A 17,334-nucleotide genomic window follows, 5' to 3' on the forward strand; every position below is an offset into this window, starting at 1 on the left:
GTCGGGGACTTGGTTCAGTTTTATGTGACCAGTTCTACCGGTGCTGGTCCGGATCACTCAAATGGCCATAACTCCGGAACGCCTTGACCCGGATCATTTTTAATAGCAAACAATGCGGTAAAATTCCGGTTCGATTCGAGCTATAATTCGAAAAATCGGCCAATGGGAAGTGCTTTAAAAATGAGTGACCTTTTTGTACACAGACATACATACACACATACACACATCATCTCAATTCGTCGAACTGAGTTGATTGGTATATGCGACTTGGCCCTCCGAGCCGTCTATCGAAAATTCGTTTTTTGAGTGATCATATAGCCTTTCAGTACACTTTGGTGTACGAGAAAGGCAATAAAGGAATTCCGAGAAAATTGATTTCTTAACGAGGAAGAATTCTAAGATGTGTCACAAAAAACACCTTGAAGAGATTCTATCAAAATGAGCTCAGTGGGCCAAAATGTAACCACCTCCTCTTGGCTTATAAATCGTTAACATAAAACTTTCTTTCCACCTCATTCAACTCACCTCATTGTTTGAGTAGTAATCGTCCTCCGTGACCAAACGCTGTCGCATTCCATATCGATTTCTGAAAGAAACAAAATCGAAAGTTAAATAAAACAATACCACCTGATGACCAATCCCCATCTTACTCTAGTCGATTCCGGTAGAGCACCATGGCAATGTAGGCGGCCAGTGCCAGCACAAAAACTGCCCCCAACATGATGATCCATATGTGTTCCTGTCGCATGGACGACACCTCAATGGTCGTGTTGTCGAATATCAGCGGATAGTGAACGATTTTATCTCTGTAAAAGAAAAAAAAAACCTCTTAGTGAATTCCAACGAACGTGATCACTGATCATTCCATAAACCCTACCCAAACTGTTCCTCCAGTCCATCTTCCCGATTGGGATCCTCCGACTGGAATTCTTCCGCCGCGTTGTCGGTATCATCCTCCTGGCTTTCCGTACTGTCCAGATCGTCGTCATCTTCGCTGTTGTAGTCATCGTCATCATCGGCGTCGTCATCTACCGCACCGCCCTTACCACCTTTATCACCTTTATCGACCGACGACGGTGACGATAGGGTCTGGTTACCGTTGGACGGCGCCGCGATTGACTCATCATTGCTACTGCTGCTGCTGCCGATCGTGCCTCCAACCTTTGCCGGCGGTTGACTCTGTTGCACGTTTTGACCCTGATCACGGAAATGAAAACGACAGTAAAAAAAAGTGATCACGAGTATGAATTATTATTGTGTTCAGCTTCTGTTTGAGTAAGCTATAATGATAAATCAACACATGTACGACGTGTAATGAGTTGGGTTTGATAATTATTTGTTGCAATGTTTATACGTAAACGTTCCATCACTAACTCAGAATCACCTTCAATATAGGAGAGATGCCCAATAACGTTTTAATTTTAATTTCCATCCTCCTTCTTTTTAAAAATTGTGGTTTATTGTGCCGCAAAGCACACAAATTGGCCGGATTTCGTGAAAACCGTACTCCGGCCGTTGAACCCGGCCCGTCGCAACACACCTTTCAGAGCGATGTTGAAGAGTAGGACATGACAGTTCGCCGCCTTGTCGCAGCCTCCGGTGAGGTCCGCATGAACTGAATTAGTTCACCCGAAATCCTTACACAGTTATAAACACCGTCCAACGTAGCTTTGGTCAGTCTGGTCAGATTCCCAGGAATGCCGTTTTCTTCCATAATTTTGCCCAGCTCTGTGCGGTCACTTCCTACTGTCATATTGCGGAGGCGATGCGTCGGGACCTGGTATTCACGACTTTTCTAGAGGATTTATCGTACGTTGAAGATCTGGTCCGTTGTCAACCGGCAGCCGATGAAGCCGGTTTGATAACTTCCCACGAACTAGTTCGTGCTAGGTGACAGACGACGAAAGATGATCTGGGATAGCACTTTTTAGACAGAATTGAAAAAGCTGATCGCTCGGAAGTTCTCAGGTGGCCAACTTTTCTGGGTCCATCTTCATGAGTTCCTCTGCGATCCTTTCCAGCTACTTTGTTGGTTTGAGCGGGTCAATGACATCCTTAACTTCCCTCAGCGTGGGAGTTGGGTCATTTCCGTCCTCTACCGCACTGACATAGTCATTTCCTCCATTACACTGGTCTCCCTTATCCACATTCTCCACGCCAGGTGCACATCGAAGTACTGCTTCCACCTTTCAATAACATCACGTTCGCCCGTCAGGAAGCTACATATCATCTTTATCCCGCAGATGCAGATTTCAACTCACCACACGAAGCCAGGGGCGTTGCCAGGTTTTTGGGCAAATTTGTGCCTACTAGCTTCTACATCTAAACGCAATACAATGAAATTGAATATAATAACATTATATTCTAAAAGCATTATTAGCCCTTCAGCAGTCACGCTATTGTATTTTGTACAATACGTTAAAAAAACGCGCCTGACCTACATGATTCAAGGTAGCGATGAGCAATTTCTGGAAGATTATGGATTTTTAGGACTAGAATTTCCTGGTTCCTGTATGTCCTTTTTTAATTATCTTCCAATACTATTCGCTAAAGGAATTCCTCAGAAATTCTTGAAATAATTAAAAATAAATCATCAGGTAAACCTGGAGAAGTTTTTTGGTACATCTCTGAAAAGATGATTGAAGGATTTCTAAAATTTCCGAAGGATCTCCTGAATGAATTTTTGAAGAGAACCTGAGAGGAATTTCTGCAGAAATAATTTGAGAAACTCCCGGAGCAGTCCCAGGAAGACTTTCTGGATAAATCCCTAGAGCAATTCCTACAGGAATGCTTGGAGGAAGCCCTATAGAATCCATGGAGGAATTCCCTGGTATTCCCTGTATAAATTATGGGACGAATACCTAGAGAAATATCTGAAGAGATCTCACGAGGAAATCCTAGATGAAATTCTAAATAAATTTCTGGAGAATTCCTCGGAGGAAGTTCTGGAGAGATTCCTGGAGAAATTCTGGGAGGGATCCCTAGGAAAAAAAAATCAAAATAAATCTCTTGAGGAATTCCTAGATGAAATCTTAGAGAAATTTAAAAAAAATCATTGGGGAAGTTCTTGGAGAAACCTCTGAAGGAATTTCAGGAGGAATCCCTGAAGCAATTCCCCGAAAAAATCTCTAGAGAGAATCCTGCAGAAATGCCTGGAGAAACTTCTAAACAATTTCCTGACGTAATTCCTGGAAGAATTATTGGATGAGACCCAACAGGAAATCCTGAAATCTCTAGAAGAATTCTGGGAGGAATTGCTGGAGAAATTTCTGAAAAAAATCTCTTAAGAAATTCCAGGAGAATTTCCTGGAAGATCCCTTGGAGGCATTTCTGAAGGGTCTCTGAGAGGAATCTCTCATATCCCTGAAGAAATTCAAGGAGAATTACCTGCAGGAACCCCTGAAGCAATTCCTGGATGAATCCCTGAAAGAATTCCTGGAGGAATGTCTGGAGGAATCCTATAAAAATTCCTAAAAGTATTCCTGAAGAATCTCTGAAGAAATCCCTTAAGGATTTCCCGAATTGCTGATATAATTTCTGAAGGATGTCCAGGAGCAATTCCTGGGTAATTTCCTGGAGGAGATTCTGGGGTATTTCCTGTAGGAATTCCTGGATAAAATCCTAGATAATTGCCTGGAGGAAATCCTACAGGTGTTCTTGTGATAATTGCTGGAGGAATCTCTAGAGGAATTCTTGGAAAAATAACTGGATGAATTTCTAGAGGAATCTCCAGAGAAATTCTTGGAAATTTATATTTTTATATCTGAAAAAATCTCTTGAAAAATTTCTGCAGAAATCCTCGAAGGAATTCCTGAAGAAAATTTGTGGAGAAATACCTGGGGGAATCCCTGAAAAATTCCTGAAGGTTTTCCAAGAAGTTCTCCTCCTGGAAGAATTTCTGATGAAATCCTAAGAATCTTTGGAGGAACTTCTGGAGGATTTCCTGGAGGAATCCATGGGAAAATCCCTGGAGAAGTTCGTGCAGAAATCTCGAAAGTATTCCTGAAGCAAATTCTGATGGAATCTCAGGAGAAGTTCCTGTAGAAATGCCTGGAGGAATCCCTAGAAGAATTGCTAACAAAATTTATGAAGGATGTCCTGGGGTAATTTCTGGAGGAGTTCCTGGAGAAATTCCTGTATAAAATCATGTAGGAATGCCTGGATCAATTCCTAGAGGTATTCCTGTGGGAATTGCTGGAGGATTCCATGATGAAATTCCTGAAAGAATCTCTAGAGGAATTCTTGAAAGAATTACTGGATAAATTTCTAGAGGTATCTCCAGAGGAATTCTGGGAGCTTTTTATTTTTTTCTATATTTAAAAAAACTGGCCGAATTTCTGGAGGAATTCCTGGAAAAATCCTTCAAGGAATTCCTGAAGAAATCCCTGGGGGAATCCTTGAAGATATTTGTGAAAAATCCCTGGAGGAATCTCTAGAGAAATTCCTGGAGGAATCCCTGAAAAATTACTGAAGGTTTTTCTGGAGAATTTCCTGCAAGAGTTTCAGAAGAATCCCCAAGATGATTTGAATCCTTAGAGGAACTTCTGGAGGATTTCCTGGAGAAATCTTCGAAGGATTTCCTGGAGGAATCCCTGGGAAAATTCCTGGAGAAATTCGTGGAGAAATCCCTCCTGGAGGAATTCCTGAAGCAATTCATGAAGGAATATTAAGATAAATTCCTAGAAAAATGCCTGGAGGAATCCCTGAAAAGTTCTTGAGGATATCGCAGGACATTTTCCTGGAAGAACTTTCTGAAAAAAAAATCCTGGAGAAATTGCTGACATAATTTCTGAAGGATGGGCAGGGGCAATTCCTGGATCAAGTCCTTGAGTAATAATGAATTCCTGAAGAAATTCTTGGGGTAATTCCTGGAGAATTTCCTGGAGGAGTTCCTGGAGAAATTCCTGGATTGAATCAAGAATCCAAGGATGAATCTCTGGAAGAATGCCAGGAAAATTTTCTGGAAGAATACCTAGGAGAATTCCTGGTGGAATTCCTGGAGGATTCCCTGAAGTAATTTCTTCAGAAATCTATGGATGAAATCCTGTAGGAGTCTCTGGAAAAAATACTTAGAGGAATCCCTTGAAGATTTCCTGGATAATTTTCTGTAGGAAATCTTGGTGGAATTCTTGGAAGAACCCCGGAAGCAATTACACTAGTTTACAGCATTTTTGAACTCGGTAAGCTGATGATCATTTTTGGTGTAGAATCATGCCCTGTGTTCGAAAACGCGAAGGAAAAAAATTACAGTAGAGCGGAAATTTTTTCGACTTTCCATACAAGGTTGATGATTTGAAATCGATTTTTGTTCTATTTTTAAGCAAAGTCGCTCACTTCAAACATCTCATTCTCCGTAATCAATGCTCCGATTGAGCTGAAATTTTTACTGTAACTCGGCCACATATGATATGTCAAATAAACGTCGAGAAAGAATTTTTCAGTTGGTTTTTACTTATTGAAAAAAATACATTTCTGCAAAAAATTTTGGGAATTTTGCTAAAATTTAAGAAGATCGTCCCTAAAACTCGCCAATATCTTGAATTTCATCAATCTGACGCAAATCCTGTATTCAGATGATCGAATGGTATTGTATTCAGCTTTTAATTTATGGAAAAAGATTTAAAATTGGTTGAACAAAACGCAATATATTTGAATTTTAGTAAATTACATATTTTGAAAAGTTACAAAGCTCGATATTGAGCTAAAGCTCAAAAACTGTTCTACTTTAAATTTTTTGAAGGTCGGTTTCGAAATCAGCACTAAATTGTGCTTCAAAAATTTTGTTCGTTGACTGAAGTTCACGACTTTCGTTTTATTTTGTAAACTTGTGTTATTAAAGGAATCTCTGGAGGAATGCTTGGAGAAAGTCCTGAAGCAATCTCCAGAAGAATTCCTGGAGAAATCTTTAGAGGAATTTCTGGCGGAGTTTCTGGAGGAATATCAAGATGAAATGAAATCCCTAGAGGAATTCCTGAGGAAATTCGTGGATGAATCTCTTAAGAGGAATTCCTGAACAGTTCCTGAAGGAAGAACTGAATTATTTCATGGAGGAGTTCCTTAAAGAATACAAGTAGGAATTTCTGAAGGAATCTTAAGAAGAGTTCATGGGAGAATCTTTGTAGAAATTTTAAAAATCAGTTGTTCCAGAAAGAATTACAGAAGGTATTCCCGAGTTAAGTCCTGCAGAAAATCTTGGAGGAATCCATGGAGGAATTCCTGGAGGATATCCTAGAGAAATGCCTGTAGGATTAACGGAGGCATCTCTGGAAATACTCCTGGAGGAATCTCTAGAAGAATTACTGGAGGAGTTTCTGGAGGAATCTCTAGAGGCAATTCCCAGAGGAATCCCTGGAATAATTCCTGGAGGAATCTATAAAGAAATTCGTGGAGGAATCCCTTGGTAAATTCCTGTAGGAATCCCAGAAAGAACTCCTGAAGAAATTGCAGATGGAATCCTTGGAGAAATCCTGAAGGAATTCTAAGAAGAGTTATTGGAGGAACTCCTTGAGGAATCCCTGTAGCAGTCCCTGAAGGAATCCCTGCAGAAGCTCCTGAAGAAACCCAAAGAGGAATCCTGGAAGCAATTCCTAAAGGAGTCCGTAAACAGTCCATGGAGGAAGTACTGGATTATTTCCTGAAAGAAGCTCAAGAGAAACTCCTTAAAAAGTTTTCTTGGGAGAACCGTTCGAGGAATTTTTAAATAACCCTTGAGTTGTTCTTAAAGAAACACAGAAGAAATTCCCGGGTAAAACATGGAAGAATTCCTGAAAAAAACCATGAGGAATCCAGGAAGCAATCCCATGAGGAATTCCTTAGGAAATCCCAGGAAAACTTTCTTAACAAATTACTGGAAAAAAATCTGTTGGAAAAAAATATGAGGGAATACATGTCTACAATAATGCTTGGTCGAATTATTGTTGGAATCTTTAGATGGACTCAAAAAATAATATTTTGTACAATTTGTTAAGGAGCTCCTGGATTTCTTTTAGCAAATCTCTGATAAAATTTCCTGTAAGGGCTTTCTGCTGAAATATTTTGAATATATGAAGGAATTCTTGAAGAAATCTCTAAAGGAATACTTGCAGAAATACATAAAAGAATTTCTGTTGACATTCCTTTGAGAATCACTGAAGAAATTCCTGGAGGAATCCTCGAAAAAACACTGGAACAATCACTGGGGAAATCTCTATAGATATCCCAGGATAAATTCCCGGAGGAATGTCTGATATAACCCATAGGGGAACTCTTGAAAAATTCTCTGGGGCAATCTATGATAGAATCACTGAAGGAAGGTATGGAAAAAATCCTGGAGGAATTCGTCGATGCATCCTTCCAGAAGTATCTATAAAAAAATCTGAGGGAATCGTGGGAGGAATTCTTGATGCATTTCTTGGAACAAACCCTAAAAAAATCACTATCGGAACTTTGCAAGATGTCCATGGAAGAATTCACGAAGGAGAAATTCCTGGAGAACTCCCTTGTGAAATTTCTGAAAGAATCCCAGCAGAAGTTCCTAACTAAATGCCTAAAGAAATTTTTGAAGTTATCCTTGAAGTATTCATAAAAAAATCCCAGGTGTTTTAGCATGACGTTTTTTTGAATCAAATACTAGTGAAAATTCATGTTCCAATAGCACATAACTGCACTCTATAGAAGCATATGGTCCTCCCTGGAAGAATTCATGAAGAAACTCTTGGAGAAAACATTCGACAAATTACAGGAAGAATTCCTGGAGGAACTAGTAGACTCCCTGGAAGAATGCTTGATGGTATTTCTTCAGCAATACCAGTCGGATTTTCTAGACAAACCCATCAGTTTATTCCTGTGAGCAATCTAAGAGAAATTTATGACAATATTCTCTTGGAATTCTTCCACAAAAGCCTGATTGGATACCTTCAAATATTATTTTTGGGATTGCTTCAGAAAACTGCAAGAATTCCCTCGCATATCCTTCCAAGGATTCCTCTAGAGAGAGTAGTCCTATAGAAATTCCTCTTGCAATGGCTCCAAACATTTCTTCAGAGATTCCTTAAGGAATATGTCTTAGAGTAGTAGCAGATATTCTTACTAGGATTTCTCCAGAGATTACTGCTGGGGTTTTAGCTGGGAATCCTCCAGTAATTGCTCTTAGGAGTCCTGCAAGAATTCCAGGATGATCGCCAGCAGGAATTACTTGCGTCAGTAATCCCAGCAAAAGTTCCTGATGAATTCTACCAGAAATTTCAAAATAAATATCAGCTATATTTAGTAAGAATTCCTAAAGGAATGTCAAGGTGATTTCCAACAGAAATTGCTGGGTACATTCAAAGATTTTTTGTCCTAATCCTCGTGAAAATCCTTGATGGAATCACAGCAGAAAATATTCTCAACTGTAATTACTAACTTCTTCATCACGCTTTTCCCGTGTTTATCAAAAAGAATTAATGAAAAAAGAAAAGGCTGCCTCCGCTTGTGGCTGTTATTGTATGAGAAATTAATGCAATAATTTCTGGAGGAGTCCTAGCAGGAATTTCTATAATATTCCTCCCATGATTCCGCCAGGGATTACCCTAGAACTCGTCCAGAAAATCTAATAAGGATTTCTCCTCCCAAAAAATACTTTCTTGGTGTGTCTTTTGAAGGCTTATCCTGTTCAATTTTCAAGGAAGTAGGAGATCAATTGCTTGCACAATCGTTAATAAGTTTTTGCATGTATTCCGAGAGGGCTGCAAAACGGTGAGTCGATGAGGAAAACGTCCAACATAGCTCTGGTCCTCACAAGTTCCTACCTCATGCTTCCACGGGTCAAGCGATGACAAAGACCACCAGCTAAGAGTTGTGTGCTTAGCTGGTAGTGCAGCCTGGGCACTGTTGTCCTTCTGACTTCAGCTAGATTGAGGAGGTACGACCCGAGCGTCTGTTCACCAAGGAGGTGCGACTCAAACAGCGTCTGTTCTGGCATCCAGCGGCTGAGTAAGAAACGCTGCACCACGCCCAGCTACATCCAAGGTGGTAGCCTCATCAGTGTGGTCGTCCCAGTGTTGGTTGGGACGTTAAACAGAACTGGTACGATGGCCCTCCGGCGAGACAGGAGTGTTGGCGTAGGCCCAATAAGCCACCCGTAAAAATCCCCATTGCGAATAACATAGGAGAAAATACGATTCGATACAATCGGCAAAGACCCACGCGACGAAATAAGGACTACGATTGGAAACATAGAACATGGAATTGCGATCACACTACTGAGCGCTGCCTACAAGATACTCTCTCAAATTTTATGCCGCCGTCTATCACCGATTGCAAGAGAGTTCGTGGGGCAATATCAGGCTGGATTCATGGGTGAACGCGCTACAACGGATCAGATGTTCGCCATCCGCCAGGTGTTGCAGAAATGCCGCGAATACAACGTGCCCACACATCACTTGTTCATCGATTTTGAATCGGCATATGATACAATCGATCGAGAACAGCTATGGCAGATTATGCACGAATTCACGGAATCCTGGATAAACTGATACGGTTGATCAAGGCGACGATGGATCGAGTGATGTGCGTAGTTCGAGTATCAGGGATACTCTCGAGTCCCTTCGAATTTCGCAGAGGGTTACGGCAAGGTGATGGTCTTTCGTGCTTGCTGTTCAACATTGCTTTAGAGGGTGTAATTAGGAGAGCGGGGATAAACACGAGTGGAACGATTTTCACGAAGTCCGTTCAGCTGCTTGGTTTCGCTGATGATATTGATATTATTGCTCGTAAATTTGAGACGACGGCGGAAACGTACATCCGACTAAAGAATGGAGCAAGGCGAATCGGATTAGTCATTAATGTGTCGAAGACAAAGTACATGATGGCAAAGGGTTCCAGGGAGGAATCACCGCGCCCGCCGCCCCGAATTATATCGACGGTGATGAAATCGAGGCGGTTGAAGAATTCGTGTACTTGGGCTCACTGGTGACCGCCGAGAATGACACCAGCAGAGAAATTCAGAGGCGCGTTGTGGCAGGAAATCGTGCTTACTTTGGACTCCGCAGAACTCTACGATCGAATATAGTTCGCCGTAACACGAATTTAACCATCTAAAAAACGCTGATTAGACCGGTCGTCCTCTATGGGCACGAAACATGGACCCTACGTGCAGAGGACCAACGCGCTCTTGGAGTTTTAGAACGGAAGGTGTTGACTACGGTGGGCGGGTCACGTCATCAGAATGTCGGATAGCAACCCGACTAAAATGGTTCTCGAGAGTCATCCGACCGGTACAAGAAGACGTAGAGCGCAGCGAGCTAGGTGGGTCGACCAAGCGGAGGACGATCTGCGGACCCTACGCAGAGTGCGGAACTGGAGACAAACAGCCATTGACCGAGTGGAATGGAGGCGGCTACTATGTACAGCAGAGGCCACCCCGGCCTTAGCCTGATCCGTAAGTAAGTAAGACATCCAGTTTGCCAAGCTGGGGTAATGAATTTTGGTAATAAAAATTCATGGCACAAAGTCCTTGTTATTAAGTCCTTGTTAGACTCGGACTTTGCCTACCCGAGACTACACTTGATGTTAGGAAAGCAAGCATGCCCAATAGGAAGCAATCAGTGAAGTACTAGATTGAAAGTAGTGAGCTGGATTTTTGTATGGTGAGATGTTCAATTCTCCATTTCTGCAATGAAATGGAGCAAACAGCGTGGGTTATATGATTTATTGCCTAATTTGATGCTGTTTGAGCAAAACTTTGGGTAACTGTGTTGTTGAAGTTGCAAGAAATAAATAATACAACAACACAGTTACCCAAACTTTTGCTCAAACAGCATCAAATTAGACAAGAAATCATATAACCCACGCTGTTTGCACACTAAGATCAGCTCGGTATTTTTCCCATCTTTTTACTGAGTTCTCAACAGCAGATTTAACTCGGTACGCTCGGTTATTTCTTTTGCGGATATTCCGTTAATGAGTTACTGAGCTCAGCTAATAAACTGTCAAAAGTTACTGATGCTCGGTAAATATCGTTACTGGTGAACGGTAAATACGATTACCGAGTGTACCGAGATAAATCTGCTGTTGAAAACTCAGTAAAAAGATGGAAAAAATACTGAACTCGGTGAAAAAGTTACTGAGCTGGAACATCTGAATCTTAGTGTGTACACTAGAAGTCAGGCATGGTTGGGCTAGAGCTCCGATCTGTTAGCAGTAATTCAATCAAGTTTTTGTTAATATTTATTTGTATAATTATTTAAGGAAAAAATAAACAACTATTTATTCCCACAAAAGTACACGTGAACATTGACATTGTACGATCGGTTTAATCATCCGTCGAGCCAATTATCGATTGTGGCAGCTTGCGGCGTTCCAGATGTTTGACCGTGTGGGGTGTCCGTCTGGGTCTGCCATTGCACTTGATGATGCCGTCTGGCGGTGGTGCATGCACTGTTGCACGCTGTCTGGTTGTTTACTATGCAATCCTTAAATGACACTTTGATTCATAACAAATCAACCTGAACCAGAAAAACAAGATTAAAGGCTCCCCCAAACCAAGGCGACTTTTCCGGCGACACGATTTTTTATCGCCGCGATTTTTCTCAACGACTACAGCGATAAATGCGTCGCATCAACCATCTACACCAACGCGAAAACTAGTCACAAACAAAACTTAGTCGCCCCGCGACAGCGACAAAAACTGTGTATGCAGCGACCAGCGCCGCGACACACCGGCGACAAGTACAAAAATCGCTGCACTGTCGCTTGTCGCCTGCGACGACGTCGTCGCAGTGTGGAAGGTCCCCTTCAAATCAGTGCGCAGCGATTTCGCGACAAAAACATAGCGACAAAAAGTCGTGTCGCTGGAAAAGAGTCGCGTCGGTTTGGGGGAGCCTTAAGTAGGTATTTTTGTACTTGGTACCGCCCCTACACTGACTGCCAACGAACGGGTATGGTGGTGATCATCTCACAGGAGAGTGAAACTTTATTTGCCGACTCTCGCTCGCATCGATCGGCGATGGCCTAACAACATCAGACATCGCGGCTCGCCGCGCTGGAAGATAATGCATTCCCTCAGCTGCACCGATGATTATACACATTATTGGAAGCTCGTGTGACTTACGTTTACCCGGGGGTTTGGGAAGTTTGTTTACTTAGTACGAGTGATTATTACCAATGAGGTATGGATACCTATATGAAACAAGAAAAAATGTTGTTTCTTGTATCAATAAGGAAGAGAAAAGGTAAAGAGCGAGCCCATCCGATTATGGTAAATCACGATCGTACTTTGTATGATCGCGATCGTTAGAAAATTGTATATTCCTCCTTGATGCCCCATCAATTATTCTGAGGAATATTTAAGCTGCTTTTGCTGACAGATTAAATCAAGGGTCTTAGGGGTCATTCAGAAAGTACGTCAGGGGAGAGATCTTCTTACACTATCCAATTTTTTTTGCGAAAACCAGCTTTGCAGGGTTGTTATCCGACATTCTCACAATAAGCCCTGCCGTTTCATATCGTATCCTTCCAGCATGTTATAGGTTCGGGTTCGCCGTAGAGTGGCGACAGCAAGGATTACAGTCTCGGGGCCTGACGAACCCCTTGCGAGTCAGCCGCGTAGTCGCCGGCTAAGAATAGGACTTCTAACCCCAATTCAAGGTGTCAAGCGACCCGAGCTGAGGAATGGGTGATCGAGGGGCTAAAAAGATGCTCGATCGTTAACGGAGCCTGTGGAGTACCTAGGCATCTCCCACAGTATTTCGTCCCTTATCGTGTAACTGCAGGGCTCTGGCGTGGTGGACATCTTTTCCCGTGCAACTCGAAGGATTAACTATGAAAACAAATTTGAACAAACAAACAAATCAAACAGGAGGTAGTGGTAGTGGCGAGGCTAACCCTTTTGCAAGGAGTGGGTTGACGAGGTCTCCGTTAAAGAGAAGTGAGGAGTCAGAAGCGGGAAGATGCGCACGTAGCTCCAGCGTGGGTTCTCCGATTCATTCACCGCCTAGCCTGTGGGGGAAGTATTGGACGGAGCGTGGTTAATAAGGGCCATCAACAAAAGAACTACGGGCCATCCGCGAGGAGCACCTGGCAAGATCATCGACTTTGCGTTCACGAATTCCAACATAAGTAAGGACCTGAAAACGCTTCTGTTGCGACTTCATAAGTCGATTGACGATCCCAAGCAGAACTTGTGAAAACTGCAGCAGAGGCGGAATCGGCGAAAATAAAGGTTACGAAGTCTACCCAGACGGAGGCCTTCGCTTTCGCAGGAAGCCCAAAAGGTGTGGCGGATGCGACTGGCCCATCCCGGATGGAAGGGAACAAGGGTTTGCGACCGTTGTTAGACCTTCAGCAACCACAGAGTAGGGTGAACCAAGGGGTGGATCCCCCTTATACGAAAGTCAAGCGGAAGAGAAAGAAGAAAAAGCCGCAGGTCGAGGAGAACAGGGACGCCAAACCAAGACGGCGTAAAAGAATAGGTGCAAAATGCGAGAAAGGCGACGCGCTAGTCATCAACACCGAACAGTCTAAGTATTCGGACGTCTTGAAGGCGATGCGAGGCGACGCCAAGCTCGTTGATCTGGGAGCCGACGTGCACAGTATCAGACGTACTCGTACAGGTGGAATGATCCTAGTGCTCAAGTGCGACAAGGAACACAAGGGCACCGCTCACAAAAATCTGGCGGAAGAGGACCTTGGCGAAAGGGTAGATATGAGGGCTTTTACACAAGAGTTGGGAGAGTTGAACTGTCCCGAACTTTTGAACCTAGTCAACATCTATGCTCCAACGCGAGGGTCTCGTCAACGTGACTTTTTGATACTCGAGTCGAGAAACACAGGTTATGGATCGCATGAACCAATCCGGTTCATGTCGGCGAAATTCAACCGTGAGTACGAGCTGTTCGACTTCAGCATTTCTGCCAGCTCATTCAAACGAAGGCTCCAGGAAAGTCATCTATATCGATAGTGAAGAAGCGGGTCAAATGCTGTACAATGCGCAATTGACTTCGTATGTGTGTGAGTTTTTGTGTTATTTATAAGGGAGCATCCGTTAAGTACGTCACACTAAATTTTCAACCACCCCCCCCTCCCCCCTTCGCACGGGTTTTTCCTATACCTAATACACACTTTCAAACCCCCCCCCCCCCTCCCTTCTAGGACCGTGACGTACTTAATGGATGTCCTTACTTACCGGTCAGGCTAAGGCCGGGGTGGCCTCTGCTGTACATAGTAGCCGCCTCCATTCCACTCGGTCCATGGCTGTTTGTCTCCAGTTCCGCACTCTGCGTAGGGTCCGCAGATCGTCCTCCACTTGGTCGACCCACCTAGCTCGCTGCGCTCCACGTCTTCTTGTACCGGTCGGATGACTCTCGAGAACCATTTAAGTCGGGTTGCTATCCGACATCCTGATGACGTGACCCGCCCACCGTAGCCTCCCGATTTTCGCGGTATGGACGATGGTTGGTTCTCTCAGCAGCTGATGCAGCTCGTGGTTCATTCGCCTTCTCCAAGTCCCGTCTTCCATCTGCACTCCGCCGTAGATGGTACGCAACACCTTCCGTTCGAAAACTCCAAGGGCGCATTGGTCTCTGTACGTAGGGTCCATGTTTCGTGCCCATAGAGGACGACCGGTTCATTTCATTTCATTTATTTAGTTAACATCAAATTCATGATAATACTGAATCAACAATTTGCCGCCATAATACTCGATTTGCAGCTGCAGCTCTCCAACGTCGGTCACGCCCAACACTCGCCAGATCACGCTCCACCTGGTCCGCCCATCGTGCTCTCTGCGCTCCACGCCTTCTTGTACCAACCGGATGGTTAGCAAACACCAACTTTGCAAGGTTGTTGTCCGGCATTCTTGCAACATGCCCTGCCCACCGTATCCTTCCGGCTTTGGCTACCTTCTGGATGCTGGGTTCGCCATAAAGTGCAGCGAGCTCGTGGTTCATCCTTCTCCGCCACACACCGTTCTAATGCACGCCGCCGAAGATCGTCCTTAGCACCCGTCGCTCGAAAACTCCGAGTGCTTGCATGTCCTCCTCGAGCATCGTCCACGTCTCGTGCCCGTAGAGAACCACCGGTCTTATTAACGTCTTGTACATGGTACATTTGGTGCGGGGGTGAATCTTTTTTGACCGCAGTTTCTTCTGGAGCCCATAATAGGCACGACTTCCACTGATGATGCGCCTTCGTATTTCACGGCTCACGTTATTGTCAGCCGTTAGCAAGGAACCGAGGTAGACGAATTCTTCTACCACCTCGAAAGTATCCCCGTCTATCGTAACTTTGCTGCCAAGGCTTGTCCTGTCTCGCTCAGTCCCACCTACCAGCATGTACTTTGTCTTAGCCGCGTTCACCACCAGTCCGACCTTTGCTGCTTCACGTTTCAGGCGGGTGTACTGTTCTGCCACCGTTCCAAATGTCCTAGCAATAATATCCATGTCATCCGCAAAACATACAAATTGGCTGGATTTCGTGAAGATCGTACCCCGGCTGTTGAGCCCGGCTCGTCGCATAACACCTTCCAGGGCGATGTTGAATAGTAGGCAGGAAAGTCCATCACCTTGTCGTAGTCCCCGTCGAGATTCAAATGAACTGGATAGTTCACCCGAAATCCTTACGCTGTTCTGCACACCGTCCATCGTTGCTCTTATCAGTCTAGTCAGCTTCCCGGGAAAGCTGTTCTCGTCCATAATTTTCCATAGCTCTGTGCGGTCGATACTGTCGTATGCCGCTTTGAAGTCGATGAACAGGTGATGCGTTGGGACCTGGTATTCACGGCATTTCTGGAGGATTTGCCGTACGGTGAAGATCTGGTCCGTTGTCGACCGGCCGTCGATGAAACCGGCTTGGTAACTTCCCACGAACTCATTTACTTTAGGTGAAAGACGACGGAAGATGATCTGGGATAGCACTTTGTAGGCGGCATTCAAAATGGTGATCGCTCGAAAGTTCTCACACATTAACTTGTCGCCTTTCTTGTGGATGGGACAGATTATCCCTTCCTTCCACTCCTCCGGTAGCTGTTCGGTTTCCCAGATCTTGACAACTAACTGGTGCAGACAGGTGGCCAACTTTTCCGGGCCCATCTTGATGAGTTCCGCTGCGATACCGTCCTTACCAGCCGCTTTGTTGTTTTTGAGCTGGTGGATGGCATCCTTAACTTCCCTCAGCGTGGGAGTTGGTTCGTTCCCGTCCTCTGCTGCACCAACATAGTCATTTCCTCCGCTGCCTTGGTCCTCCGTGCCTACATTCTCTTCGCCATTCAGGTGCTCGTCGAAGTGCTGCTTCCACCTTTCGATCACCTCACGTTTGTCCGTCAGGAGGCTCCCGTCCTTATCCCTGCATATTTCGGCTTGCGGCACGTAGCCTTTGCGGGATGCGTTGAGCTTCTGGTAGAACTTGCGTGTTTCGTGTGAACGGCACAGCAGTTCCATTTCCTCGCACTCCGCTTCTTCCAGGCGGCGCTTTTTCTCCCGGAAGAGACGGGTCTGCTGCTTCCGCTTCTGTCTGTATCGCTCCACATTCTGTCGGGTTCCATGCTGCAGCATTACCGCCCGCGCTGCATCCTTCTCCTCCAGAACCGCTCTGCACTCCTCGTCGAACCAATCGTTTCGTCGACTCCGTTCTACGTACCCGATAGTGCCCTCAGCTGCGTTGTTGATGGCTGCTTTGATTGTACTCCAGCAGTCCTCTAGAGGGGCCACATCGAGCACACCCTCGTCCGGCAACGCTGCCTCGAGATTCTGCGCGTATGCGGTGGCGACATTCGGTTGCTTCAGTCGCTCTAGATCGTACCGGGGCGGCCGCCGGTAATGTACGTTGTTAATAACGGAGAGTTTTGGGCGCAGTTTAACCATCACCAGGTAGTGATCGGAGTCGATATTAGCGCCACGATAGGTCCTGACGTCGATAATGTCGGAGAAGTGCCGTCCATCAATCAGAACGTGGTCGATTTGCGATTCCGTTTGTTGTGGTGATCTCCAGGTGTAACGATAAGGGAGGCTGTGCTGGAAGAAGGTGCTACGAATGGCCATGTTCTTGGAGGCGGGGGTGGAAGCTCAGGTAAAATATTATCTCCTGGGCGCCCATTAAAAACACCACCCCCGGCGAAGACTGGCGCTCGAGCCTAGCTATTAAGCACTGTAGTTGGAGGAAATGCCAATGCAGAACCCGTAGCTTCCGGGAAGGTAAGCCCAGCTCCCTGGGTTAGTGGGTTGGTGTCAGGCCCTGCGAGCCAGCCGTAAAAAAGACTAGCACCGGAAAATCAACAAGAGAGGACGACCGGTCTAAGCAGCAATTTGTAGAAAGTTAACTTCGTGGCACGGCGAACTTTGTTTGATCGTATAGTTCTGCGGAGTCCAAAGTAAGCAGATT

General features: G+C 44.7%; 1 protein-coding gene across 2 annotated transcripts in view; it reads right to left on the reverse strand.

The window, feature by feature from the left end:
* Nucleotides 1-17,334, reverse strand: part of LOC109402231 (uncharacterized) — a 39,004-nt gene that overhangs the window by 6,478 nt on the left and 15,192 nt on the right. For both annotated transcript variants that reach the window (XR_009996168.1, XM_029874123.2), the window contains exons 3-5: nucleotides 878-1,197; nucleotides 651-806; nucleotides 526-586 (exon numbers count right to left, since the gene is read on the reverse strand). Coding sequence is in view for 1 of the 2 variants with exons in the window: in XM_029874123.2 (XP_029729983.2) it covers nucleotides 526-586; nucleotides 651-806; nucleotides 878-1,197 (537 nt within the window). In the remaining variant the exon portion in view is untranslated. The remainder of the gene's footprint in view (nucleotides 1-525; nucleotides 587-650; nucleotides 807-877; nucleotides 1,198-17,334) is intronic.

The sequence above is a fragment of the Aedes albopictus genome, chromosome 1 (genome assembly GCF_035046485.1).
Source record: "Aedes albopictus strain Foshan chromosome 1, AalbF5, whole genome shotgun sequence".
NCBI lineage: Eukaryota > Metazoa > Arthropoda > Insecta > Diptera > Culicidae > Aedes > Aedes albopictus.